At 36.8% G+C, this 14,703-nt stretch overlaps 1 protein-coding gene across 2 annotated transcripts in view; it reads right to left on the bottom strand.

Annotated features, from left to right (window-relative positions):
* The window catches only part of LOC108669038 (tyrosine-protein kinase RYK), a 62,901-nt gene that overhangs the window by 34,468 nt on the left and 13,730 nt on the right, over nt 1-14,703 (bottom strand). For both annotated transcript variants that reach the window (XM_047882242.1, XM_047882243.1), the window contains exon 2: nt 11,974-12,392. In XM_047882242.1, the coding sequence (XP_047738198.1) occupies nt 11,974-12,088 (115 nt within the window). In that variant the 5' untranslated portion in view covers nt 12,089-12,392. The remainder of the gene's footprint in view (nt 1-11,973; nt 12,393-14,703) is intronic.

The following is a 14,703-nucleotide window of genomic DNA, read 5'->3' as shown; positions in this document are numbered from 1 at the left end:
TACGGAAAATAACGAATTTTTCAACTTAATTCATTTATTTGGTTCAATTCAATATTTGGTCGATCATTTGGTATGACTGTTACTTAATTAAATTTTCCCTTGAAATTAATATCAAAATAATATATCTCACGAGCTTAAACAATTATTTTTTCGTGAGTCATTCAAGACGTGATCTTCGGCGCGACTTCAAATTATAATCGCCACTTTTTAACTGAGAGAGAAATCAGTTCAGATGATCGAATATTATAAAGCATGTCACAGCACACGCTGTGTTTAAACTGAAAATTTCGAAAGACTCGTGCATGGAAGAGGGGTGTCTAGATTGAATCATAATTTAGGTTGAGATCTACAGAAAGTGTAGAAGTTTTGAAGCAACGAGCGTACTTATTTGACTTCCCAAATATATAATAATAAAGTAGTTTTTAGCCTGGATTTCACGGATAATGAGCCTTCTCTGTTGTTTTCAATTAGATAAAAACAAGACCTATTTATATAATGTCGGAAACTTTAATATTTAGCTCGTGAAAATTCGGTCACTTTTCTAATTTAGAATTTTTAATAAGCTTTACTTAATTTCCAATCGTCCTTAAGATAAAAGACTCTCTAGTTGAAAATATGAACTTTGTTCGTGTGTAACATTAATGAATGCTCTGAATGAGCTGAATATAATGAATTATTTCAGAGCGAAGGACGAACGTTATTTGTTTTGACTTCTATGTTAGCAGCGTTAGGCACCGAGCATGCGTGTGCTCGGCGAACTTAATCATGGTTTACAGTTAAACCGTCTGCTCATCTGTGAAATATGTATTGAAGATGCATACCTGAATGCTGGAATAGTTTTCAATTCATGTTATAATACTTTATAAAAACTTGTTCGTCATTCCATAGACGACGACTAAATTTTAAAGGTGCATTCTGTAACTACATCGAAACTTTTACACACTTAAATATTTATATTGACAAAAACGAGGTTATGGATGACATTATCATTAGACCTTTGAATTTTCCAGCAATAAGCTTGACTGGCTGATGTGTATTTGAGACAGAAATAAAAGAAGTCGAAGAAGTTCCACCAATGTGATGTGCTTGGATTTTTACTTTACATTTACTACAAGTACATTAAACTACATCATTTATAGTTACTTCATTTGGACTATGATAATAAGATGCACCTGAACAAGTGAACTTCTGCCAAGTGTGACCAAGTTGATCGGTTGAGCAGAAAAATATGGAGTTCAGTGTAGCGTTCCGCTTTAATGGCAGTGAACGAAGCGAAGTTTAAGTAAGATCTGTCCCATCATCTTTAATTTGATTTGAAAATAACAAGAGCTCGAGAGTGTTTTTTTTTTTTTGTTATTTCACTCATACGTTTGCAATTGATGCACATAGTAATCAGCTTGAACATTAAATTATAAACATGCTCTTTTACCTGAGCTATTTTGTCCTAATGTGCAAGAAAAAAGCAAGTATGTCCTTATGGGATTAATTCTATACTCGATAAGTGCATGAGTTCATAAAATAACCGAGAAGCGCTCAACCATTACTAAGTTATGTACATTTCTCCATAGTTTGCATTGCAAGCAAGGAACTTTCCACGCAATTACCGTGCATATTTTTAGAAAATAAAATACCAAATCAAAATTACATGAGCGAAAGTGTCATCATCCTTCGTAAATAATTTCCATTGAGGCAGGTAGCAAGACTGCACAACTTGAATGACGCGCGAGTCAACATGCTCATCAGCCATCGCAAATCAAGCGACAATTCTTCGGACATTATCTCACACCAGCAGCCATGTTTGCCTTCTCCGCTAATCCGTTAGAGCTTCTGTATGCAACTTGACGGTGACCATAAACAAGATCCTAATTTACGGCTGCTTTAATAAGTGCACAGAGTAGCGGTAAGGCGCATGCTACTTTATTCAGAACTTGCACGCTCTTCACTGCTCTCTCCATAATTATTAGAATGTGTCCGCTCAACACCACTACGGCTGTGTGTTTACAGTCACGGATGAGAAGCGTTCAAAAAGCCCGTAACAAAATTTAGACGCGTTCACGATCTTCGACGGAACGCTGCGTCTAAAAGTTTACGCAGCGAACAACAGCGACATTCCCTACGCACGTATATGGGCCCCAATTGAAATCTCGCTTGTATAGAACGCCATGGAGCGGAGAGTCTTATTTACTTAGTATAATTCTAAATATAAACTTGAAAAATATATAACATTTGTTATGATATAAATAATTCTCTATTTTTTACCAGCAGAAGGAACGTTCACAACAAGCTGGATGCCGCCAATATTTTAGCGGGTACAGCGCTGCGCTGTGCGGTTCAGTATCAGTGGAGCGTTCTGGGCGTATAGACTCACGGGCCGCGCGCTGTTGGTTGCCGGAAATTGATCGAGGCAAAGTCAACACAGAGCTCGGCTCCTGCAGCAACTTTGCTGCAGCCTAAGGGACTTGATAAATCCAAAACCAGATAAGATTACTCGTACCAAGCAGTAATGACTCTTAACACAGATTTAATGACTATTCAACGCCACAGATTTAAAATTAGATGCGAAACTTTGCTTTGAACAAAATCCACAGTAGCGGAGGTTTCTAAGCCTGTTAAATAAATTCTAGATACTACGATGAAAACTGAAAAACGTTTTCCTGCGTTTTGAATTAAATCGTTTATGTTCATCTTCCAAATGAATGTTTTCGATGAGACAATTAAATAGGATTGGCAATTTTTGCATTCGTATAAGAATTATAAACACGTTTAGAAGTGGCGAAAACTGTTCCAGATTTAATAATAGGGCCATTCGAGTTGTATTAAAAGCACCAGATATTAATGAATAGTAAAAGCAACAGATGTTAATTAGTAGTATTAGGCAAAATTTTATTATTGCTATATGATTACTTGTAGGCCGGCAAGAGGCCGATGCAGGTAAGCCTACGGAGATGCTGGACACGGTCCATCGCGTAGCTTTACAGGCCTGGCGCCGTCTGGCGTGCATTCCACGCTATAATCTGGCGAGTATTACATTCCCGAGCCCGGCTTTTTGGGCAATACTGAGCAGCTGCAAGGAACCCGAAAAAGAACTTTTGCTAGCTAGCTTTGGTCGGCCGAACACGGAAAAGAAAGGAATTCACGGTAAATTGAATCTCACAGAAAAAAGTTTTGCAACTTATTCTCCTGCATCGCAATCCATCAATTGCAGTAGATAAAGAATTGGCTTAGCTGATAAGTACTTATTAATTACTCATTAAAGCTGTGAAATTTGGCTTAACGTAGATATTGGAATAAATTTATTACGCAATCACCAGATTTACTCGAGTCTTGTACTTATTATCTATAGTGAATTCTCTAATTTTCCATATCGACTCGAGGAAAAATGAAAATTCATGTAATTTTTAGTCAGAATTTAATTCAGTGGTTATTTGCCACGCATAAGCAAGGTAGCAAATCTGGAAGATTTAGCTGTTCCCGCAGCTCGGAAGTACGGGGCTATGTGGAAAATGAGCGCGTAATCACTGGAGTACCGAATAAATGAGGGGAGCTGTTGAATTATGTTCCCGTCATAGGTGGTTTTATCTTTAATATGAACGCGGGCTAAGCCCTGTGCTTGAATTTTATGGGAAGGCTTAAAAAAAACAAAAACAAGGAGTAGCTCAAAAATTTACGAGTAGCTCAAGGAGTAGCTCAAAGCAGAATGATACAATAGAGAAAATAGGTTCAATATTTTTGTGATTTCATTGCTGGAATAGAGATAAAAATAAATAGAGTAACAACAAGTCAAACGGAAAATGTTCACGACGCACGTGGATCAAAAACAATTAAGTTAAAGTAAAATTACAGAGCACTGCTCATGCCTCTAACACGAAAGATCCCATGTATCTTAAGAATTTAACATTTTTCCAAACGCCATGCAGATTCTTCATGCGTCCTAATTGCCTATTATATAATTTACACTCACTAAACTTACAATTGAAATTAAAATGCTCCACGTTCGACTGTGAGAGCACAAGTTCTTCTATTATTTTGGGAATAATCTCTAAACATATATTATACATATGTTACATACATAATAATCTCTGAACATATATTTCAGGCGTCTTTCACCATTTGTCCAGTAAAGTGTCGGCAGCTTATACAGAGACATTTGTGCATGACTTCATCTGAAGATAAATCAGACGCTCATCCAATAAAGAGAATAAAAATGTGAAAATAGTTTAATTAAGAGAAATCTGATCCTGAATCAACTAACGCAGGTCAAGTATAGAGCAGACGACCTGAAGGATGTGGTTTGTTCCCTCTAAGGAAGCTTGACTCTTATAACACTTGACGATCTTCAAGATCTGAGAAAATTCGCGCTTGTTTCACGTGAATTGCTACACTTCCACGACCTGTTTGTCTATTTTGAGGATTGAATTTAGCTCTAATATTATGAACTACATCAACAACATATAGAATTATAATGTATAATTAAGGGAACTTCGGTACGCTCACTGAAAGTAGGAGACGTAAAATATTTCTATCTTATCCATGCGAACGTTTTCATTCAATGGAATGATTCTGTCCGAAATGAATTTGAGGATTTACATAATACATTTTAATCTTAATTAAATATTTTATTATCATTTATGTACAATCAATGATAAAACTTTGAGTTAGTTACCATGGAAGCCGTTTTTTGCTATGTATTCTATCAACACTTAAAAAAAATCATTTATGCCAGACAGAAACTGTCGTACCAAATATACAAAAAGATGTAGTGTCAATTACATCGCTGTTTAATACCACTCGTGGAAGGTAATAGAGATCAGATGGCAGGAGCGTCTTAATTGAGAAGATTTGTAGCAATATTGCCATTATTATAGATACCTTGTATTACGCTAATAGATCAAATATGTCATCGCTGTCACGATGCTAACAAAGATGAAGCTATGGGAATTCAGATGCAAGTTCTTCAGAATTATGCTGAATTGCAGTAATTGAATAAAAGTGGCTATTTAAATGCAGCACTGAAGTCATTTCGAGACAAATAGAATCACTCGCTTTCGCAATTTTGTAGCTGGCCCTAAGTTGGACGTATTCTACAAAATAAATTATCATGCATTATTATTCCCATGTTATTATCATTATTATCCGCTGGGCACTTCTTTCAAAGTTATTTTAGATCAAAAGAAGGAATGATTGTAGATATCAAAATTGGTTTTAACGTGAGTAGTTATTGAAACGTTATTGTGATGCGTGTTTGTATTGCTTTGGATGTTTTCAATGAGAGAGTTGGAATATCTCTGATCTGTGAGTAATAATTTGATGTTACTTCGTTGTAAATTTTTTATCATTCCAAGTGAGACTTGGTCTAAAATTTTGTTGAATTTTAAACGATAATTGTAGAAGCCTGGACTTGTGTGCTGGTTAGCTATTACCGGGTAAAAATAAACGGCAGCCTGGAAATGAATAATGAAAATTTGAGTGAGTTTACACTCGACATTTAGTATCGAGAAATTAACTAGACCTGACATATATTTTAAATGTGGATCCCAGAAAACGGGCTAAGATTGAACAAAATTGAAGTCCACATGAATTATAAGGGATGCCATTCTCCTCAAAAATATATATTAAAATTATTTCAAATTTTGAAAAGGCATTTAAATGGAGGGCTCACTAAAAATAAGGGTTCGGAAAGTTCTATTCTTATTTCGAGTTACATGTTTTGAAAACCATTATTTAAGCTAAGAAAATTATCCCATAATCTCAAACCTCTGATATTACCAATCCTGAGTCTCACCGGATTTATCTGCTAGCACTTCATATAATACAGTATGTATGAACCGTATTACCAACATCCCAATTTCCGCATTTATTTATGTGAAAAATAATGCAACCAATGCAGTTTGATACAGCTCTAGAATTAAATTCCTACAATAAAAGGTTCATGAATTGGAACATTTAACTACTTCATATGTTGACAGTACGCTGGTCAACTGACACAGCAACCGCGGAAATCTTTCACGCGACTGAAAACAATTTGTCGCAGCATGGCGCTGCGAACACTTGCTCACCACGGATAATTTTGGAAATTGAACGGAGGCAGAAATCAAGGAACATATCGAGCTTCTGCCGGATTTCTCAGAGCTGACAGTGATGTATCTCCGGAGAATCTCCGGCTTGCCAATCTAACAAAAAGCTCGGACAAAATGTTAATGTATTAAACTCCAGGGCATTTGCATCAGTGGGGAATTGTTGCAGAGGATACGGAATGCAGTAGAGCAGAGGAGCACAAGGAGACGGACGCAACAAATTGCCCACCTGGGCTTAACATTTACACGCGCCTTCCACCTTCGGGAGAAGAAAAGAAATCACCCGTTGCAAGTCTAACACTTTAATCCAAATTCGAACTCTTCTGCGTCATTCTTCACATTGAGAGAATAAAAAATTTCCGAGCGATTTATTTTAATTATAAAATTCACATTTAGTTTGTTGAAGAGCAAATATTTTAAAATATTTTTACTTTTCAAAACTCACTATCCCGCATTGCAGTAATAAAAAATAAATATCTTTTTATTGAGGATGGTTATCGCGAGTTGCTCGGTGAAAGTGGCGCCAAATAGAAAAAGGCAACAATATAGTGAACAAAATTCAGATGAATCTTATTTCCGCAGTCCGTACAATGAGGAGAAGGAATACCAAAAAATAATAAACATAGCATTCATTAACATGCTTTCAATCGTAATTTTATTCATAATCTCAAATTTATGGATCGTACGCTCGATTTGTAGCTATTCCTTAATTTCTTATTTTACAATGACTTATATAATACAAATAAGGATATGATATAATAAAGAATCTAAGGATAACATCATAAGGATAAAATAAGGAATCCCTATTTTATCCTCCAGAAAACATAAGTAGGTAATTTCTACGTTTGTTCCTCAGTGAAAGCAGTAGTAAAGAATTATTTTCCTAAAACTGTGAAGTTGCAAGAGTCATCCCATGAATCCCTCAACCAGCGTGCCGTGAGTGTGCGCTGTACGCTGGTCCAGTGAGCTCGCGCCTGTCGTGCTGATTGCAATTCTCCTATTCAGTCGAGCTCCACCGCAGTCCATGTAAGCTGGCGGATCATTTGTGTTCTAATTAGCCACACAACATCTCCGCGCCGTGTTCCCAAAAGGAATCTGCATAATCTTACCCACCGAGAAAAGGATTCTGTCTCCCTCACACAATAGCATTTGGCGAAGGACTGCGCTGCTGGGCACGAAGATTCGGAGCGTTTCAACTAATCATGTTTTTGAAATATTTTTTGCTTTTAGTTATTTCAACATGTAATAATGAAGACTAATAGCTATAGAAATAGAACTTTGCCCTTGAATACTCACTAAACATAAATTAGTTCTACGATTATGTCAAATATTAATAATTCAATATGAGACTGAAATCCCAGCTTGATTGTTAGGAATAAATTTATTAACCGAAATTCTGATGTTTGGTTTGAACTTTCAGCATTCTACTACGTATGATATTTCTTCATCAAGTTATTGGAATTAATAAATAAATCGCGCTTGAAAGAATGATTATAAAAAAATAACTTTAATAAGCTTCAACTGATATATGGAGAGATATGCACAATAATTTTACCTTGGCTCTATTAGAGCCTCCTATACAGTTTAACATGATAGCCATTATTCAGTGGGGATATTGAAGCTCTTGGGCTTGGAAAATCCTGAAATGAAAAATCTAACTCTCTGCATACTTCTGCTGTTTCTGCAAATTTCATGGATCATACCCGAATATTTAGGGTTAAGAAGATTCCGATCCACGGCGCTGCGAGTGCTAGTTCGGTGAACTTGTCATCTCCATAAGAGATTCAGAGACTTATCGCTTGAGTCTTCAAAGAAGAAGAGCATGCGCTTAGCACACAGGAAAGTTATAAGGCGCGTATTTTTGGCTCAAGATGGGTTTTGAGGCGCTATTTTACACCCTCTCATTCTCGGCCGCGACTCGTTTGGTCCAGAAGCAAACGACTTTGCTAGCTCGTTCTCTTTCGAAGAACCGTGCGAGCTGCTGGCGTAGTTCCAGCAACTTCATTTGGTGCTGGCGTCGTTCTTTCTACGCAGTATACGCGTCGTATTAGCATCCTTTACACAACTCACAGATACGATCCAACTCCAGTTCCTTACTGCCCCAAGCATCTCTGCTCCAACGTGTTAGGTTTCTGGTCTTTTTTTAGTATGTTTATGACTCGGGGATATTGCTGACGCTAACGTACGTCTTCAATGTAACTCTTGGTCTCTTATAAAGAATTCTTTTGAAAGCAGACCACCAAAATGAACGAAAAGGCATATGCTTAAAATGCGTACAATTTAAGAGTCGCTGAAAGAAATTACAATATCATCCAAGTATTTCCACGCATTTAATTTTACACTGAAAGAGAGGACTAAGTTAACTTTTCACGGGGTACAAAAGTAATACGAAGTAGTGTACGCTTGCTGCACATAATCCGTCAAAAATATAAAAAATTGCGATGCTTCCGCTGCACCGCATACTCCCTGTTTTATACGCAAAATCTGCTGCTGCTCCTGCCGTTCTTGATTCGAACCATCGGAACCTAAAGTTTGAACGGAACTCTTTCGTATGGTATTGACTAGAAATGTTTGACTTTTATTTAATCGTGTGTTTATACAAATTTCCCCTTGATCTGAAAGTAAATTTTCTGCAATGGGTAATTTTTAAAAGAAGAAAAGGCTCAAAACATTCACAGAAGGTTGAATATCCAAAATTGTGAGTCAATATTAATTCTCTAAGCCTTGAGGTAGAAAAAGACAAAAATTCGATTTCCGCTAAGTTATAATATTTCTTGTACTTGTAATATATTATAATATTTCTATTATAATATATTACAAATACTTATAATATAATATTTCTTGTACTTAATCACGAGATGCTTGTGGTCCTCGCTCGGTAGCAAACCTTTCTTGGCTGTTGAGATTAACATCTGAAGAGCTTGCCTACCCTTGGATTAACTGCTTTTTGTATCGTAAAGAGAATAATTTTTGTATATAATTTTACATTTATTTACAAAAAATTTTTATGTAAAAATCAGTTAGTGTTTCCAACCGGAACAACGTACGACTGAATCGATACGTAAAAAATTAAATTTTTTAACCGAAACTTTTCAGCGTTCCAGAATTTGAATGATTAAAATCTTCAAAAAATTTGTTTTTTTTATTGCAGTGAATAATTTATTTGTAAACGTGTTAATTAAGTTACGATCTTCCAGTCAAGTTAGTGAGTTTGGGACTCGGCGTGGCACATTGCGTTGATTTTATGGATATAAGAAATTGTTCGTGGCAAGAATGCCGGGAAATAACATGCTCTGCCCCATTTCATTTCAACACTGAAAATCGAGTTTATATTCCGCGGGCATTGCGGTCGGCGACGAAAGGGACGGAACTTCAGAGTGATATTTTCATTCATTTTATTGGCTTGTTTTGAGGGGAGTCCCGCACAAATAGCCATCTTATTTTGCCGCTCCAATGGCGCTCTTGCTGGGTGAAAGTGCAGCTACTTTGAGGGAATTACGGATCAAAGGTAATTTTAACCCGTGACGGTAAATTTAATTCCCACGGCACAGTCGCCATCATTAGTCGTTTTTTACGACCTGGCAACGCTCGTAACTGAATTAGTTTTTTATTTGTTCATATTGGGTCCCGATGCCTCGCAATGACTACTTGCATCCAAATGGGTTTTTGGATTTTACGAAGTGGTACAAAATATTTTAGTGTTTTTGGAAGTTATAAGATTAATGAATTTTGGGTTACGATATTCCGTCCTGAGGGAATTGAAACTGTAATTGAGCGAGTTTTTCTTGATTGAACATTTGCTTCTATATTCTTAGTGATAATTTTATCATTATTTGCTTCTAGTCCCCAGTATAACCAATATCAGAGTACTAGTTGTTATGTTCAAGTACGAGTAGCAACGCCTTTGAGTAGTGTGAGGTTGTGGGGCGGTAATTCTTGATTACAATTTCCGCTGATATTATATGAATATTTTTATTTACAGGTAAAAACTCTTGTTTAATGCAGCCACATTACTTGAATAAGCGCATCAGAACTCTTCAGCCTGTCTACTCAAATTATTTAAGCAAGGTGAACGCTACCGAGAAATTTCGTTATAGTGACCGTTCTGAAGATTGAGACAAGCATTGGCACGATAACAAGCCCTCACACACATCAGTTTTGCCGAGTAAACAACAAGACAATTGGTGACCGCACTTGTGGGTTGCTTGCCTTATTGGTTTCCGATGCCCAGCGCTTAGCGCGAGCCACGCCACTCTCACCGCCGGCCTCAGCGTCACAACAACGTCGTATCCGTGCTACCGTTCAGCCGGGACCGAAACTATCACAAATAGTCATGAGTTGTTGTCGCCGTCAGCCAGGCACAGATGAGATTTCACGCTAAACCCACTGATGATAGATTTTATATATGCCAATATATATCATCTATCTTAGGCCGCTACTTTTCTAAAAAGTGTACTATGTACACTTGTTGTGTACTTAGGCCGCTATGTGTACTCGGAAAGTTTTGTTTGTACAGCCGCTAGTTAGTTATAAATCAAAGTCGCCCCCTGCCACGTCTTGACATTTCAACGGGAAAAAATAAGAATATCACAAAGAATTTCATCGGCCAGATGTCCATCTGCAAAGTAGCTGACCGCAATCCAGAGAGCTATTTTTAGTTCAAATTAAATGACGACACAAATGTTTGTACAGAAATCATGTACATGATCAACGGCAGAAGAATTAGTGCGAGAAAATTTGCCGACTAACGGCGTTTGGTAGGAAAATTAAATAGATATTTGTGGTGAGAAGTATTGTCCATCATTATTCCAGTTCATGAATATCCCTTTACTGGCTGAAGGAGTATGGAGTATATTATCGGGACGAGACTGCATCAATTAAATTCATATTTCAATTTTACTTCGCGTAAAAGAAATTTAAGAAAAGTTATTGGCATCTAGGAAATACTTCTGCATCCTAATTTTAAAGCACTTCGTTCAAAATTTCAACATATGTCTATTATTGTCAATCGTTAATTTAGAATTTGATTAAAGTGTTTATACGTGTCACAATTATTGCTATAAAGCATCAAACGTAGCCTACGCAGAGCGCGAGCTGCATTTTTATTTATTAAAGTTCAATTACCGAAGCCATTAGTGTTTTTATGAATAAATAGTTGCATACGGTTTAATGGAAAACATTTTGGTCGAGCAGCGCAGGGAGTGTTTAAATTTAATATTCAGTGAGACTGTGAGTGCACGTCACAATTTTTTTAAAGCTGCAGAAGCAAAGCATACGGGAAATGTGTTTATTATAAAATTATTGACTAACTGATGGGTGACTGAATACACTATGCATATAAGTCATTTCTAGTCACTTCTTAAAGAAACATTAAAGCACTTTCAGCGTTTTATGAAAGCTGTCTCTTTTTACCAAACTAAAAATCAATGAAGATAATACATCAGAGTTAAATTTCTTGCATAATTGATTCAATTTAGTTACGTCACCAGGTATTATGTTTTACATTCAAGTTAAAGAGGACTCAAATTGTATGAGCTCTTCAACGGCTAACCGAATGACCTCAAGTGTCATTTCAATTCTTATACTTTGAAGAGCACAGATTAGAATCAACAGTCAATTCTACAGAGAAAAATTTCAAATTGTTATTTCTCTTCTCTGAGTCCAGTGGTTTTATCTCTTAAAGGATTATGTTGGATATTAAGAGCCGCTTTTACGAGTAAAACTAAAATTGGATATTGCATACCTTGGAGTAATTTTTCCTCTGTCTTCTATGGTTGTTATGTCTAGCATCATGCCTTTTCATGGTACTTGTTATTACTCACTTTGCTCTCGTTGACTCCTAATCCGTTGATGTTGACTTTGGTAGTTTCAAGATGAAAATAAAAATTAAAGTACTCACCTAGGAGCCCTTTGACTTCTTCTCTTTTAAGGTAGAGGTTGAGATTAGCAGCGCCATGGATGGGGAAGAGGAAAGCCAGTAGACAGCTCAGTAGAGATGCAATGTCAGCCATCATGCAGAATAGTTTATTTTCTCACGACTTTCGACTAATATTGATTTCTACTGTCCATCTTTGAAGAAACAAGCAGCATGACCTCAGATTTACTTAGTGTTTGAATGCGAAGATTAAAGAAATATCTCACTATGGGTTATTTTCCATTGCATTTTCATCTTATTTTGCATGCCTGTTGCAGATATGAAGCTAAAGCTGAACTTCAGAAGCAGTTTTTTTATTGAGATTTAGGCTGAAGTGTAGTGTCTTTTGCTCAAGTTGAATATTTTCAGATGAACACATGGCTCCCCATCCTAGCGTCCAGCACCTGACGATAGATAGAAATAGGTTAGTGATAAAGTTAAAGACAAATGTTTATGGTACATCACTATTGTATTTATTATTTTTACTAGTTTAAGAAAAGCTATTGCATTTTATAACTTCACACCAGTAAATTGTACGTACATATTCAGGCATAAATAATTTATATGTACAGTAAAATATTTCAGGTACGAAAAAGATAAACAAATTAGAATCCATTCACTCAAAATTTTACGATCAAAATTCGTTATTTTCCGTTCTACAGCCATTTCATGTCGTTTTTATCTCACGTATTCTTATTTGTTTCTTTTCCCTAATATATCTGATGTTCATCAACTTCCGTATCCCACGTACGTGTTTGCGCTACATCTCTTCCGTTAAGGAGTCTCGTTCTCAAACGGCAATTCTCTGCTTGCCTTTAATCTCGTCGGTACTTGAGCCACTCTCCACAATGTAATCGCCATCTCCAAGACGATGTTTAATTTGCTCTATTGGTTTCTGGAAACAGAGAGTCGTCTGAAGGGCCGAAACTTTTACCGCCGACGTCCTATCTAATGAGAGGATCCCCTCACCAAGAGTACATGTTTGTTGCTCTTGTTTCCCCTGAATTCGCTCATAAGGGTTTCATCTTTCGTCTGTACAAATACTAATAACAGGCTTCATACTTATTTGTACGCACAACTTGACAAATATGAAAATTCATCCTAATTTTCAAAGGATTAATAATCTTTGAATTCGGCTTTTTCATCGGCGCCTGACGTCAATCGTTATTTAGCTGCAATCTTCCACAATTTTTATTAGCAACGCAATTGATCGCCGCTGTAGCTTATATTACATTTTATTTCCTTCGGCATCAGACAATATTCGACACGACGATAGCTTAACGCGATTCTCTTCATAGTTGAGTATAATTTCTGTTTCACATTAATAGCCGAAAAATGGTAATTACAACCTCACCTTGAACCTGAAGTAAATTTAGATTTATTTAATATAAAAAAGACTGAATCCCGATTGAGCTGACATCTTCTCCGCCATGTCCCGTCGTCAGCTTGCTCATTTTCCTGAGGCCGACTCCTCAGGCCTCGGCTGGAATTACATCCCCTCTTGAGCCTCAAGCGCCTGACAACAATGCCGTTTATTGTCCACGTCTTTCTTCCTTACTTGTCTTTTTATCTCTGTGGAGGAGACGGGCCTCGCCTGTTACCCTACTGAAAATATTTGGGTAATTTCTGGTGGGCCGATCACGGTCCACTCTATGGCCGATCATAAGTCACTCATGGCCACCAATAATCGATTGTAGAGTCGCTACCGTCGGCAAAGCCATTGGATTTGCGGTCCTTAAGTCATAAGTTTCATTGGTCTCAGGCAACACAATCCTCAAGCTCGTAAGAAATGATGGCTCAGGCCCCCGTATATAGGCCGGTCATCACCAACATTACAGGCCCACAAACTCTCTGCCATAAAAATTACCAGATTTATTGCTATATAAGCGATGTTCCTACCTGCTCAGCTCAAGTACCACTGAGTTTAATATCATGGCCATAGTATTTTATGTAATTTTAATATCCTATTTTATTAATTAGAAGACTTTTATCAAATATTACCGCATTCTGCCCGAGTCTGTTCATTCATTCACTTTTTACTGTATTATTTACTTCTTGATGTTCATATAGTGATGTTATTAACATAAATTGTACCCAATAATAAATTTTCCGCAACTCATCATAAATCTTTCATAACTTAGAGAATTTCATCGGCGCTTCTTAGCTGGTCTAAAAATGCCTTCATGAGAATAAAATTCCTCGGAGTATCGATTTTTTAAATGGTCAGCTGCTTGCTGCTCAATTAGTTTAAGAGCGCTAGGGCACTAGCAATGCTGCATGGAGGTTTTCTGGTTTTCTTCTACGAGAAATAGTCTAGCAAAAAAAAATCAGAGACAGAAATTCGGGTGCTAGTCTGTGATCGTTGTCGCTTCTGAAGAAATCAATCGATGTGGCCAGATAAGCACCGGCACAATCACTATTTTTATCGCTCCTGGAGTAATAACGGTAGAGTATACAAACTCTTGTTGGAGAGGATATCACAAAACGTGGGATGGAGATAAGAAATACAAGCATTGTTTCAGGCAGAAACTGCAATTAGAATCTATAAGTAGAAAATGGAGCATTTGAGATGTAAAATATTGTATTGATCTCTTTGCGCATCAAAATATTTTCGCAAAAATATAAATCTAATTGCCATAAATTCTACCTGGCATTCAAATAACTATTCTAAACAAAGACTTTAACGATAATACAGCAAAAATATATGCAAAAAGA

Source organism: Hyalella azteca, unplaced genomic scaffold, assembly GCF_000764305.2.
Source record: "Hyalella azteca isolate HAZT.00-mixed unplaced genomic scaffold, Hazt_2.0.2 contig10017, whole genome shotgun sequence".
Taxonomy (NCBI): Eukaryota; Metazoa; Arthropoda; class Malacostraca; order Amphipoda; family Hyalellidae; genus Hyalella; species Hyalella azteca.
Note: the sequence above shows the minus strand (reverse complement) of the source record. Positions and strands in the feature narration are given on the sequence as shown.